The following is a 13,297-nucleotide window of genomic DNA, read 5'->3' on the forward strand; positions in this document are numbered from 1 at the left end:
GAGTCAAATAATTTTTAGAATCACACTCCTTTTTAATCATCCACATGAATGGCAAAGCACCTCATCAAATATTAAGAAAAAATAAATAATGTCTTATACTATTCTCTGGTATATAGTGTCAATATGTTCCTGTGCAAATTAAAGTTTCAACACATGGAATCAGTGCATCATTAATAAAAATATGAAGATGTTTTAAAAAACACTCCTGATATTTGATTGATTTATTTAAAAATCATAAAATTTGCATCTTGATGTTTTAAAAATGCTAATTTCACTTGGCCAGTAAAAGTCAACCTTAAAGAGTGAAAGATAACTTGGTCCAAACTTGGTCCAGAGAGATTTAACTCAGTCTAACAGCACTTTAACCAAGTGAACTCAAATTATTCCTTAAAAATGATTATTTGCTCACAACATCAATTTCCATCAACTCGGAAAGAAGTTTTTCCCCTAACATGCTATTATTTAGCTCTGTAATAATCAACCAATGAAAATGTATGTATGGACAAAACCCTCAGTTTCCTGGAACAATTTGAGTTAACTTGGTTAATATTTGCTGATTTAGAGAAAGTTAACTCGGTTCAGTGAAAACAAACTTGGTTTAGCTTGCAATTTTTGAAGCTGTGCATCAGGTTTACTTGCAGATAAATTTGTTATCACACGCACCATCATGGATTAAAAAATATCTATGTATCGCGCATACGTGTCCCATATAGAACATGGTCTTCGGCCTCACTGGATGTGAGACGCAAAAGCAAATTTAAAAATACTCATACAACTGCAAAGTCAAACTTATCACAGTTTCAGGGCTTTGGGCCCATGGGTTATAGAGTAGATAATAATACATACTATATTTAATAAACATATTACAGTTGTTCAATTGTTTTTGTCTTCATCCAATCTTTCTATAATTATGTCCAATATATATCATTCATAACATTCATTCTGTTAGCAGACAATATGTTTCTATGCACAATTCAGCATGAAAACCAGTCCAAAACAATAAATACTTTTTGGTATTTTGACAAGTGAACCGTTTTTGCTTAAAATCACTAAGATTTGTAATTTAAGTTTTGTGCCCGGTTTGACATTAACATTTAAAAATCTGCACACATAAAAATTCCCAAGTCCTGAGCTTAACAAAAAATACAGATACATTTTGTGCGTTAAAAAAAAGTCAAGTTGAGTTGTCCTAGGGTGGATTTCACGAGAAGTTAAGACTAGTCTTATCTCGAGTTCGGATGAGTTACTCAGCCTAACTTTGGACTAGCCTTAAGTTTTTAAGATCACCTAGGACTAGCCCAAAGTTAGGACTAGTCCTAACTTTTTGTGAAAACGCAACCCCCTGGAGACAGAATTGTGCCTGAGAGAGTATGAATGATGGACGGAAATGTTACTAATTTATTAAGTACATGTATCACACTTAACTCATTTATACAAACACAGCACCACAGCAATAGAGCACAGAGAATGCTGAGCTCAATTGTCATCTGTGTCTGCTTTGAACGCCCTCTATGCCAGCTGTAGACATAGAGTATCAATATAGAAATAGAACACAGAGAACGCTGCGCTCAATTTAGACTGGTCCCCTGTCTTTATAGGACAGAGATAAGTATTGATTTTACAGAACCAGTGAATTTAAATAATTTTGCGGTGAAGCAAGCTTTGCATAGCTGTGTTTTGATTGGTTCAAGTTGATAATTGGCAGCTACACTTTAGGTCATCTTGTCGTTTTTACTTGTTATTAAAAAATATATCCCTATATGAGGAATGCTGTTTTTCAATAATTTTATAAAATTTGTTGCCATTATTCGTACGTTGGTGAAGCACTTTCATGCATAGATACAAAACACACAATATAACTGACCACACTTTTTAACAACAAGTTCAAGTTGGCAATGCGCCAATTTATCTCTACTTTGCTTTTGGCCAATCGTAGAACTGCGGCTCAAATGAATCATACGTAAAGTCATACATACGACTACGGACAAACTCTTGAATGTTGTTGGGTTGTGGGTAGCGTGACGCCACGTTGGTCTCGTAGGCGTACTCGGCTATCTTAGTGGCAAGCTTGAGGGATACGTCACGCACCTGTTGGAGGGGAGGGTAGACACGCCCCTCTTTAAGGTGCTCTGAGGTCACAAGGCTCGCAAGACACTGTTGGGCAAAAATGAATATTTATTAAGAAAGATAAGATAGGCTGTTAAAAAAAACCTGAGCTGTAAGCGCAAAGCATGAAAGCTTGCGAGCATGAAAGCTTGCGAGCATGAAAGCTTGCGAGCATGAAAGCTTGCGAGCATGAAAGCTTGCGAGCATGAAAGCTTGCGAGCATGAAAGCTTGCGAGCATGAAAGCTTGCGAGCATGAAAGCTTGCGAGCGTGAAAGCTTGCGAGCATGAAAGCTTGCGAGCATGAAAGCTTGCGAGCATGAAAGCTTGCGAGCATGAAAGCTTGCGAGCATGAAAGCTTGCGAGCATGAAAGCTTGCGAGCGTGAAAGCTTGCGAGCATGAAAGCTTGCGAGCATGAAAGCTTGCGAGCGTGAAAGCTTGCGAGCGTGAAAGCTTGCGAGCATGAAAGCTTGCGAGCATGAAAGCTTGCGAGCGTGAAAGCTTGCGAGCATGAAAGCTTGCGAGCATGAAAGCTTGCGAGCATGAAAGCTTGCGAGCGTGAAAGCTTGCGAGCGTGAAAGCTTGCGAGCGTGAAGCCTGCTAACATACATTTATATTTTGGTTTTAAATCTGCAATCTAGGGAAATTCCTGCAAATGCGTAGCAAATTTTGGCCTCACAGGGCTGTTTTCGCAGGGAATGTTTTGCAGTTGAACACAGTTCAACTGTTGCGATTTATTAGCTGCGAATTTGTGACATCAAAATTTGCGGGAAGTATGAACCCGGGATTAAGTGGGGCAAAGTGTTACTATTAGGGTTCGAACCCACATCCAATGACTTGAAATTGAGTCTAGCTCACTAAAACGTTCAGCCAAACCAAGTCATTTATTAAACTAGCTTCTGAAAAATACAATTATGTAAAATAAAAAAATACATTTCAATAGTGTTAAGAAGGAATAAGACACTCTTGAACGTTCTTGGAATTTGAGTATGAAAAAAAAAAAAAAAAAAACGGGACAAACCTTAGCTGCCTGTAGAAACATGTCATCACTGATGTGCCGCACCCCAAACAGGACCACACCCAGTGCCACGCCCGGAAATATATAGGAGTTGTTACCCTGTCCAGGGTGAAGTAGCCTACCATCAGGGAGTTTGTAGGCAGGGAAGGGACTCCCACTCGCAAATACACACTTACCCTGGGAAAAGAAGAAATGAAGAAGTTACGAGGAGTATTTATAATGCAACGCCCAATGCCAAAACAATTTAAAGGCACTAGACATGTTTGGTATGGAACGGTCAAAGACTAGTATTCTTACATGGTGTGTCCCTACATATGCATCAAAATAACAAACATGTGAAAATGCCTACAAAAGGCTTCAGGCCTAAAGTCTTTTAATATTTGAGTGAGAAATTATTTTATAAAATATAGATACATTGTTATTATTATTATTATTTATATTATTATTTTTAATATTATTATTATTATTACCTCTGTCTAAAAAACTACGTTACTTTCGAGGGAGCCGTTTCCCACAATGTTTTTCTCCTTGGTTACCTACTATTATAATAACAGCAATATGGAAGTTGGACCTAGAGGTTAAGACTTAGGTTAGGACGAGTCCTGGGAGATATTAAAAACTTAAGGCTAGTCTAGGTTAGGACAAGTAACTCGTCTTTACTCGAGATAAGACTAGCGAAATACACCCCTGGTGCAGGAGCTGTGAATCATTTCTCAATTTCAAATTCAACTCACTTAATTTCCATCATTACACAAGGCAGTGAGTAATACATCAAGCAAATGCAATACATTAATACAATGATGTAAGACAATATAAAACCAAAATCTACAAGCAAAGGCAATTGTAAAACGGGAAAATCACACACTAACAACCAATACAAAACACATCAACAGAGTAATATAGCTGTGATATTTGTTCACAGGACTCGGGAAAGTACCGAGTATACAGAACTAACACAAATCGATGTATGGATAAAAACCAAAATTACATCAACAGGGGTCGATTTCACAAAGAGTTAGGACTAGTCCTAACTTAGGACTAGTCCCAGGAGATATACAAATTGCATGGATAGTCCTAAGTTAGGACGAGTAACTGGTCCTAACTCAAGATAAGACTAGTCCTAACTCTTTGTGAAATCCACCCCAGTACTTTTAAGCAGAGTGCAGCATCAGAGTCCAGCTTTCTCCAGAAGACAATCAGAGCATACTGATCGAAGCGTCGAGTTCAAACCAACCGTTCTTTTCAGAACCAACCCAGTTATTTAGAGTTTATCATTACATGGTGTTACCGCAAACCTTACTAAAGCGTATTTCCACCATGATAAGTTTCAAATCCTACTTAACACGTGGTAATTGAGATGGAGGGGATCAATAAAAAGCCGAGCTTATCGAGTATGGACCCCCCCGTACGAAGAAGCAATGTAAGCAATTCTATTGGTAAGCTTTCTTACCTCGGTGTACTTGTATGCCTGCTCTGCAGTGCACTCTGCTTTACTCGTTGGGTTACTCAGGGCAAAGATGACTGGGTGCTCATTAAATGACGCCATGTCTTCAAGAATCTGCTGGGTGAAGACACCGGCGATTGCTGCAGCACCTGGGATTAATTAAAACACAAAAAATTGTTAAGAAGGAAAGCTTACATGTTGTATCACGAGTAGGATTTGAAGCATGATGGAAGTATTAGGTGAGATTTACAGGAACACAATAAGAGTAGTGACGGTTCTAAAAAGAACTGTTGATTGACAACTCGACGTTTCGATCAGTATGCCCTAATCGTCTTCAGGAGAAGACGATCTCAAAGCATACTCTTCCTGAAGAGGATCAGAGCACACTGATCAAATTGTTGAGTTGTAAATCACCAGTGTCATGACTGGGTTCGAACCAACACTCTGCGGCTGACATCACCAGAGCTTTGGTCTGGTGAACTAGACTGCTTAGCCACGACATGTAATTGATTCTTACCAATCAGAGTCGTTGGTTTGATGTCCTGTACAATCTGTCCCAGGTTATCCATCGGTTGGTGCTCATGGGCAAATGGTTCCTTATGGTGCGAGATACCACCAGAGGGACGACCCTGCCACAAGGAAGAAAAAAGAAAAATAAAACAAACAAAAATGTCTATGGTTTTTGTTCTTCTATTATTATACAAAGATGTAGATATGATGAGGCTGGTTCCATGAATGAGAATCCCCATTGAATCAACCAACATACCTTACAAATGAGTCCTTTGGAGTCTATGAGCCAGATCCGTTTCCTGGCCTCTGGGGTCGTTGACCCTTCAGCTTCCATGGCCGCAACAAGAAGCTTGGCTATACCAAGAGAAGCCTGCGTAGAAACACAAGAACAAAAACACAAACATCAACAACAAACATTGATGACTGTAAACTTAGAAAGTGCAAAACAAATTGCTGTCACAATGTTGTTGATTTGTGAGGTTGCCAGGGGCAAAATACAACGCTCACTGATCGATAAACTCCAAACGGGAAATTAGTTTCAGTTATTTCTCATCAAATATGAAATTTCAGACAGATATATTTCAAGAGATGTTTTGTACTATCATCATCATTAGAACATGTAAGTTTTATGTAAATCTGTGATCTTAGACGATTTTTTTACTTACCTCTCCGGCTCCTTGGAACAGGAACGTATTCTCCTTAAGTTTCTTCCCTGTAATCTTAAGACTTGCTAGGATTCCCGCCACGGCAACGGAAGCAGTTCCCTGGATGTCATCGTTGAAGGTGCAATATTTATCACGATACTTCTCCAGGAATCGGAAGGCGTTGTGGTTCCCAAAGTCCTCAAACTGAATCAGACAATTCTGGCCATATCTGAGAACGAAAGATAAGATTTTTGAAGTGTTTCTTCAAAGACTTTGCCTTGAATGACCTCTTATTTGGGTGACCTAATGTCTCAAAGACATGAAAAGCACTTACTTTGACGTCACCAAAATTACAAACATCATATTGGTAAGTCTTGGCGACAAGTGAAATTTACTACTCAACAAGCTACACTACAAAAAGATGCAACCTCGACAATAGTCGCAACTAGTCTTTAATTCCTGAGATGCATTGCAGCATATTGATTGCCGTAGGTGCGATATATAAAGTAAAATGAATGCTGAAAGGTTTGAAGGATTGTGTCACAGATGTCTGATTGTGTTTCGTAAGTAAATTATGTTGTCATGAATAGTCATGAGTGACACAATTGATTCACACAGCAGAAAGTCACAACTGTTTTTGTACGAATTGTGGCAGCACAATTAACCGAGTAGTTGAAAATGGTAATAGGGACAGGACTCGACTAAGCGATCAATAGTCATGACCTCGACGCTAGTCACACTAGTTGCCCAGGCTTACGTGATAGCGATTTATACCTTGCGACAGCAGCTTGCATTAGCTCATCAATCAACTGGTCGTACAAAGCAGAGTTATCTCGTTTCTCTCTCAGACCTAGGTAGAGTGGATCGTCCAGCAGAGTCTGAAACAAAGTGGGAGGCATTATTTCATGCGGAGTTTGATTTTGCATGCCAACAAATTATACCACTCATTTGGGCGGAATATCAAACGCTGTCAGGCAGAGAGTACTGCTAGGCAAAGTTATTTGCTAAGCTAAATTTGAGTTGGGCTTAGCAAGTTTTGATGCTTACAGGGTTTATACAATTGCGCCCTAGAAGGTTCGCTCAGTTTGACATAGCACAACTGTCTCTTTAGTCTGAGGAAGTGGAATTTACGCAAGTCTGGAAGGTTTGCTCATTTACAAAAGCTTGCCCTGAACCATTTGACAAATAAATTGTCTCTAGTCTAATGAATTTGAGTTGTACACGGTAACTTGTGACTACGGCGATTTCGGCTACAGCTACGCGTCTGCCAGTGTTGAAGAATAGGCAAACAGGCAAGATCTAGCTGTAGCTGTTGTCGAAGTTGCCATTTTGGACACGGCCATAGTCTACCTCACAAATGACTTATTCAACCTTGACCCCAACCCCAAATTGATCAACCTTTTATCCATACCTGATTGTTGGTACCCACATCCACCATGATGGGTAAGCACTGTGATGGCTGTACACCAGCTATAGCTGTATAGAGTGCTAGTTTACCTACAGGTATCCCCATACCATAGCTACCTAGGTCACCAAGTCCAAGAATCCTTTCTCCATCGGTTACGACGATTGCCTGAGGTTGAAAGATGAAAATAAATACTATAAAGATCTTAGTGCAGCCTTCATGAATGAAGATAGTCACACTGCCAGACACACCGGGGCTAACCCCCTTCTATTTGTGGTAAGTTTATTGGGGTCTTACGTCCCAATCCAAAGGACGAAGCAATGGTTTAAATTCTTACTTAAGGACACAAGTGTCACAACCGGTATTTGAACCCACATTCTCCTGATCAGACACAGCACTGCTAAAAACACCGGGGCCAACCCCTTCTCTTTGTGATAAGCGTATACTGGGGTCTTTTACATAAGTTGATAGTTTTTATACCACGCAAGTAGATACACACATGGTGTTACCGCAAACCAAATATACATTTATACCTCACCATACAGTGCCTCAAATCATATAAACACACAGGCCCTACTGCTTTATGTCCCATCGGATGGATGCAGCAATGGTTAATGTCTTGACTTAAAGACACAAGCGTGTCATGAATGGGACTTGACCCCGCACTCTGCTGATCAGAAACACATCAGAGCTTGAGTTCAGTGCTCTTAACCGCACAGCCAGCCGTCGATTCCACCACACTCTTCCTAACTTAAGTCTAATCATAGGACTTAGGAAGAGTTTAGTTTCTTATCAGAAGACGTATGATGCATTGAACCCATCCTAAGTTAATACGGGTTACTCAACTCGAGTGTAGGATAAATCCTACAGAACTTTGAGAAATCGGTTGTAGGTCACTTACATGTACAAAGTCAGACTGATCAAACACTAACGACGAGTTGAGTTCCTTATCCGAAGACGTTAGGACGCATTGAACCCATCCTAAGTTAGGACGGGTTACTCAACTCGAGATAGGATAAATCCTACAGCACTTCAAGAAATCGGTCGCAGGTCACTTACAAAGTCAGACTGATCAAACACTTAGCAGTGTTGTACAATGTAAAATAATTCACAATCTCCGGGAGTAATGAGTCTGGAGAATGGAAAATTCCCATATTCTTGGATATTTTAGTAGCTCCACATACATGTACCTTTACATTCTGTTCCGGCCAAGCTGCAAGTATATCAGCGACATGCCCCTTGTCATGTTTTGTGATGAACAGCCCCCTTGGTCTACGATAGATGAGGCCATAGCGCTGGCAGGCAAGACCAACGGTAGGTGTGTAGACTATTGGCATCATCTCCTCTAAGTTATTACAGATGACTCGATAGAACAACTTCTCATTACGATCCTTGAAGGACAAAGTTTATGTATCCTGGTTAATAAATTACTCACTTAAAGCCATTGGACCCTTTCGGTACAGAAAAAAAAAAAAAAGTTCACAGATTTACAAATAATTTACAGGGTTTACAGAAGGTAATGGTGAAAGACTTCTCTTGAAATATTAGTCCATGAAATGCTTTACTTTTTGAGAAAACGGTAAAACAATATAAATTCTCGTTAACGAGAATTACGGATTTGTTATAAACACATGTCATGACACGGCGAAACGCGCGAAAACAGGAGTGGGTTTTCCCGTTATTTTCTCCCGACTCCGATGTCCGATTGAGCCTAAATTTCTACAGGATTGTTATTTTATATATAAGTTGTGATACACGAAGTGTGGGACTTAGACAATACTGTTTACCGAAAGTGTATAATGGCTTTAAAGGTAAGGTCGTAGAGTGGTAGACACTTGCCCCTTAATTTTTTCAAAAACAACAGCAGGACCAGTTGGTCCACCAACTGTTTCACTGGTCTGTAAACTATTACAAACATCTTCATTCACACCAGTGAGCAGGAAATCGGCCAGGACTACCTCAATTTTATAAAACTTCTTGAACCGTGATATAAAACGTTTGCGAGGTGGTTTAATTCCTACCATTTACCTCAGTGGACTCCAAATTGAATCCCATCTTAGGCCAAAGCCTGGCATGTGGATATTTTCCCCTACCTGATTGCTTTGGTTTTCCCCAAAGTTTGGGGGTTTTCCTCCCAAATCTAATACTGAACATTTCTTCGTGGTTCTTATTCAGAAAATAACTAAAAGATAAAATAAAACATTACCTGTAGATCCATCAACTGTATGAAGCGGTCCAGATCATTAGACTGCCCTCGTATGTTGCGCAATGCTCTCTGCTCTTGAATCTCTGGCGTACTGACAACTGGTGGGAGGAGACCATGAATACCGAGGGATTGACGCTCCCGTAGACTAAACGCTGTCCCCTGCAGGGTGAAATGCAAGTATGTTGGTCAGAATCAAAAACAAATACAACTAATTTGTTCACAGATTTAGTTTGGTTATGGATTCATGTTGCTAAAAATCAGCTTTATGGGTAATCATTGTAATGAGTTTAAACTTAAAGGAAAACGTCAACAAAACAACCACCTGTTTCATACACATTGGACCATCAATGGACCGCTGTCGGGAGGAGGGTTACGTCATCGCACTAGATTTTACAATGAATTGTGTGTTTCAGTATTTCCTAACATGAAGGAGATCTTAACCCTAGGGGTGACACTAGCCCTAGAACCAGATCTCTAAATAGAAGCAATAGTTTGTTGGGGTGTCCCAACTCATTATTAATGACAGTGGACACTATTGGTAATTGTCAAAGACCAGTCTTCTCACTTTGTGCATATCAACATTATGCATATAAAATAACAAACCTGTGAAAATTTGAGCTCAATCGGTTGTCAAAGTTGCGAGATAATAATGAAAGAAAAAAAACACCCTTGTCACACGAAGTTTTGTGCTTTCATATGCTTGATTTCGAGACCTCAAGTTCTAAACTTGAGGTCTCGAAATGAAATTCTTTCTCTAAAACTATGTCACTTCAGAGGGAGCTGTTTCTCACAATGTTTTATACTATCAACCTCTCCCCATTACTTGTTACCAAGTGAGGTTTTATGCTTGTAATTATGTTGAGTAATTATAGTGTCCACTGCCTTTAACTGCAAACACAACTAAAAGTAAAGTTGCAACCAGTCCAAACTAATTACTAACATAGGACAATTCTAAATAAATATTAAGTTTGGACTACGATTCAGAATCAGAGTTGGCCACAAAAGTGGGGCTAAGGGGGGAGGGGGGGGGGGGGGGTAAGGGTCGTAGGAATAAGTTGTAACACACTCAGTATTGTCTACAATTTACAAAGAACAGTCCACTAGGCTACTACTACATGACGAGGCCTACATGTACAAATAGTAATACAAGTATATAATACTGTCAATCAATAACTGCAAAAAGTGCAAGATACATTAGCCATGAAATTGGATTGGATTAGTTAGATTTAAGAAAATAATTTTTTTTATATAAATCATATGCAACAACACAAAAACAATTTACTAGCAGAAAATAAAAGATCTTGAAAGACAACAAACAGAACCCCCCCCCCCCCCCACCACCACCCATCACTCCACAGTAGAGTAGAGAAATCGAACTGTCACAGTGTCACCCCATATCCACATCGATCGAACTGTCAGACCACCTTGTTATTCCTGTTGTCTTTCAATGCATCGGGACCCCATCGCATCGGTCGCTGATGAACCACAACAAGCTCACGACAACTATCCTCCAAATCCATCGAATCGCTATGTTGCACTTGCAGACCTCCAAACCTCAGTGGATGATGCCTGCTTGGTCCTTCTGCTGCCCCATTGTGGTTATTTATCATCGCCGACATTCGAAAGGCAGATAAATTCAACAAAAACTAGGTTGAATTTTTATCGTCAGTCAATAGAGTGGTCAGTCCAAGGTTGTAAACATCACGAGAAAAAACAGCCGACTGGAGTTTTAGTCTGGTGCATACACTTTGCCGTGGAGGATATTTATCTGACGTCTGGGTAGTGTTCATAAACTTTGCCCCAGTTCTTGGCCCAGTCTTAAAAGCGTGTAAGCACACACACAAACTTGTTAAGCACAGAAAACTGCAACCATCAATAATTCAATTAGGTTTAGAAGGCCGTGACCGGTGCCCCACTCATCTTCTGTGTAAATACAAATTAATTAAATTTATCAAGTCAGTATTTCTGGCCATAGGGCCAAATTTCATAAAGATTGCGGTAGGGCATTAGCATGACATTTCATAAAGCCTGTACTTGTTGGCTAGCAAAGACAAAAACTCAATAAATACAGAATAGTAGCTACCTTATTGCTCTCTTAGCAGAATCAGGTTTCAGCCAAAAATTCCAAAAAGTTTTAACAATGTTAAAACATTGTTGCAACTGCAGATGGCTCCACTAAGCAAATACATTTTGCACAGCAGGATTTTCTTCTTAATAATTTTATAAAACTGGATTTCGTCTTCATATACGGAGAGAGATTGTAATCGTTTTGTTTTGGCAAAGTTCCCATCCGCATCATTGAATTGAGTGGCCAAAATAAAACATTATAATAATAATTTTGTTTTTATTCATAATCGTTGGCCCATCCCACTGTTGGTTCATAAGTCTGTGTTTAACTTAGTACTTGTACAAACATGATATTCGGCTAAAGTCTGCAAGCATGGATTACATACACACAGTAGGCTAATTCTGACAGCAAGTAAACAATGGTATCTGTTAACAAACAAAACCTTGCAACTTTACTTAGTGTCACACGATCTTTGCCACCTTTGCAAACAAAGTACCTTGTTAAACTTATTCGAGTTCATCAGCTTGTCAGAACCGGAACGTTGAGGGCGCGCTGCCGTTCTAACGGTGATGCACCTTCTGAAAGTTGAGTTTAGTTTCTAGAGACGAAAAGCAAACCAAAGTACAGTGCGTTGGACAACCTTAAAAGATAGCCCTAGTCCAATAAATTAACATCGGTTATTAATTTATTAATTTATGCGTAACGGGAGGCAAAATTTACCTCTATGCAAAGTATTGATAACAAAATATAAAAAAAAACATCTACCTAGTTCTTGAAATTAAGTTTTCAGAACCCCCTCCCCTTGTCATTGGGCTATGAATTCTAACCAGGGCCCATTTTCATAGAGCTGCTAAGAACAATTTGCTTAGCATAAAATTTCTTCCACAATAAAAACAGGATTACCAAAGAAATTTCCAAGTGATTTTCAGGATAAGCAAACAACAGCTACATACGAGCATCAAGCAATGCAACAAATGGGAATTTTTGTTGGCAATCCTGTTTTTATCAAGGAAGAAATTTCATGCTAAGCAAATTTTTGTGCTTAGCAGCTCTATGAAATTGGCCCCTGAGCCCACCCAATTTCATAAAGCTGTTAATGTTAAGCAGAAAACAATGCTGGGCAATTTTCTTTGCCCAAGGCCAGTCACAGCAATGGTTACTGTATGGTGTTGTCTGGCTGGCAAAATAATGGAGTTCATAACTGGAACGGTGAGGGCGCGCTGCCGTTCTAACGGTGAGGCACTTTCTGAAAGCTGAGTTAAAAGATAGCCCTAGTCCAATAAATTAACATCGGCTATAATTATTGTGTGCGTATAACGGAAGGCAGCATTTACTTCTGGGCGAAAGTGATTTAATTCAAACATCAAGTTCTTGAATTGAACTTCAGTTTTTAGAAACCCTCTGTCGTCATTGGCTAATGCACTCCAGCAGGGCCCCCAAATTTCTTACAGCTGTTAATGTTAAGCAGAAAACAATGCTTAGCAGTTTTCTTTGGGGTACGGCCATTCGTAGGAACGGTTTCTGTATAGTATTGTCTGGCTGGAGCTGTTTTAAGCAAAGTTATTTTGAGCTTGGCGAATTTTTCTGCTTACAGACTTTATGAAATTGGGCCCAAGTGGTAGGACTAATAAAAACAATTTTTATATCTTACCTTGCAAAATGCCGGATTTCGAAGAATTGCTGCTCCCATTGCAAGCCGAGCACTCGGAACAAAAACATGCGACATATCAATAAATCTTTTAAAATAATAATATTTTCCAAAAAGAAAACGCAAGCTCATGCAAAACCTTTACAGAGTTTTATCGTGATGTCCACAACATGGTAGGCTATTTTTCGAATGTGATTCTATGGTCGGATTGCGTCACTGGTTTAACGCGCCTCGGGTTTAACGCTCGCG

At 39.6% G+C, this 13,297-nt stretch overlaps 1 protein-coding gene across 3 annotated transcripts; it reads right to left on the bottom strand.

The window, feature by feature from the left end:
* Positions 1 to 8: 8 nt before the first annotated feature.
* Positions 9 to 13,229, bottom strand: LOC139947012 (NADP-dependent malic enzyme-like). 3 transcript variants are annotated; one of them, XM_071944826.1, is made up of 12 exons: positions 13,052 to 13,229; positions 11,897 to 11,998; positions 9,333 to 9,491; positions 8,317 to 8,517; positions 7,133 to 7,294; positions 6,496 to 6,599; positions 5,743 to 5,950; positions 5,334 to 5,447; positions 5,085 to 5,196; positions 4,574 to 4,716; positions 3,127 to 3,300; positions 9 to 2,154 (listed from the first exon to the last, which is right to left on the bottom strand). In XM_071944826.1, exons 1-12 carry the CDS (start codon positions 13,178 to 13,180, stop codon positions 1,912 to 1,914), a joined length of 1,851 nt encoding a protein of 616 aa, XP_071800927.1. In that variant the 5' UTR covers positions 13,181 to 13,229; the 3' UTR covers positions 9 to 1,911. The 3 variants fall into 3 exon arrangements, with proteins under 3 accessions (XP_071800927.1, XP_071800929.1, XP_071800928.1); XM_071944828.1 differs by lacking the exon at positions 11,897 to 11,998; XM_071944827.1 differs by lacking the exons at positions 11,897 to 11,998; positions 13,052 to 13,229 and adding an exon at positions 10,757 to 11,033.
* Between the last annotated feature and the right edge of the window lie 68 nt (positions 13,230 to 13,297).

The sequence above is a fragment of the Asterias amurensis genome, chromosome 14, assembly GCF_032118995.1.
Source record: "Asterias amurensis chromosome 14, ASM3211899v1".
Classification (NCBI taxonomy): Eukaryota; Metazoa; Echinodermata; class Asteroidea; order Forcipulatida; family Asteriidae; genus Asterias; species Asterias amurensis.

Excerpts from the sequence above, each read along its gene's own strand:
- LOC139947012 (XM_071944826.1), bottom strand. The coding sequence starts at position 13,180 with ATGAGCTTGCGTTTTCTTTTTGGAAAATATTATTATTTTAAAAGATTT. Across the intron at positions 5,197-5,333 it reads CCAAAGGACTCATTTGTAAG|GGTCGTCCCTCTGGTGGTAT; the intron begins GTATGTTGGTTG and ends TCCTTGTGGCAG. Across the intron at positions 3,301-4,573 it reads AGGCATACAAGTACACCGAG|GGTAAGTGTGTATTTGCGAG; the intron begins GTAAGAAAGCTT and ends TTCTTTTCCCAG.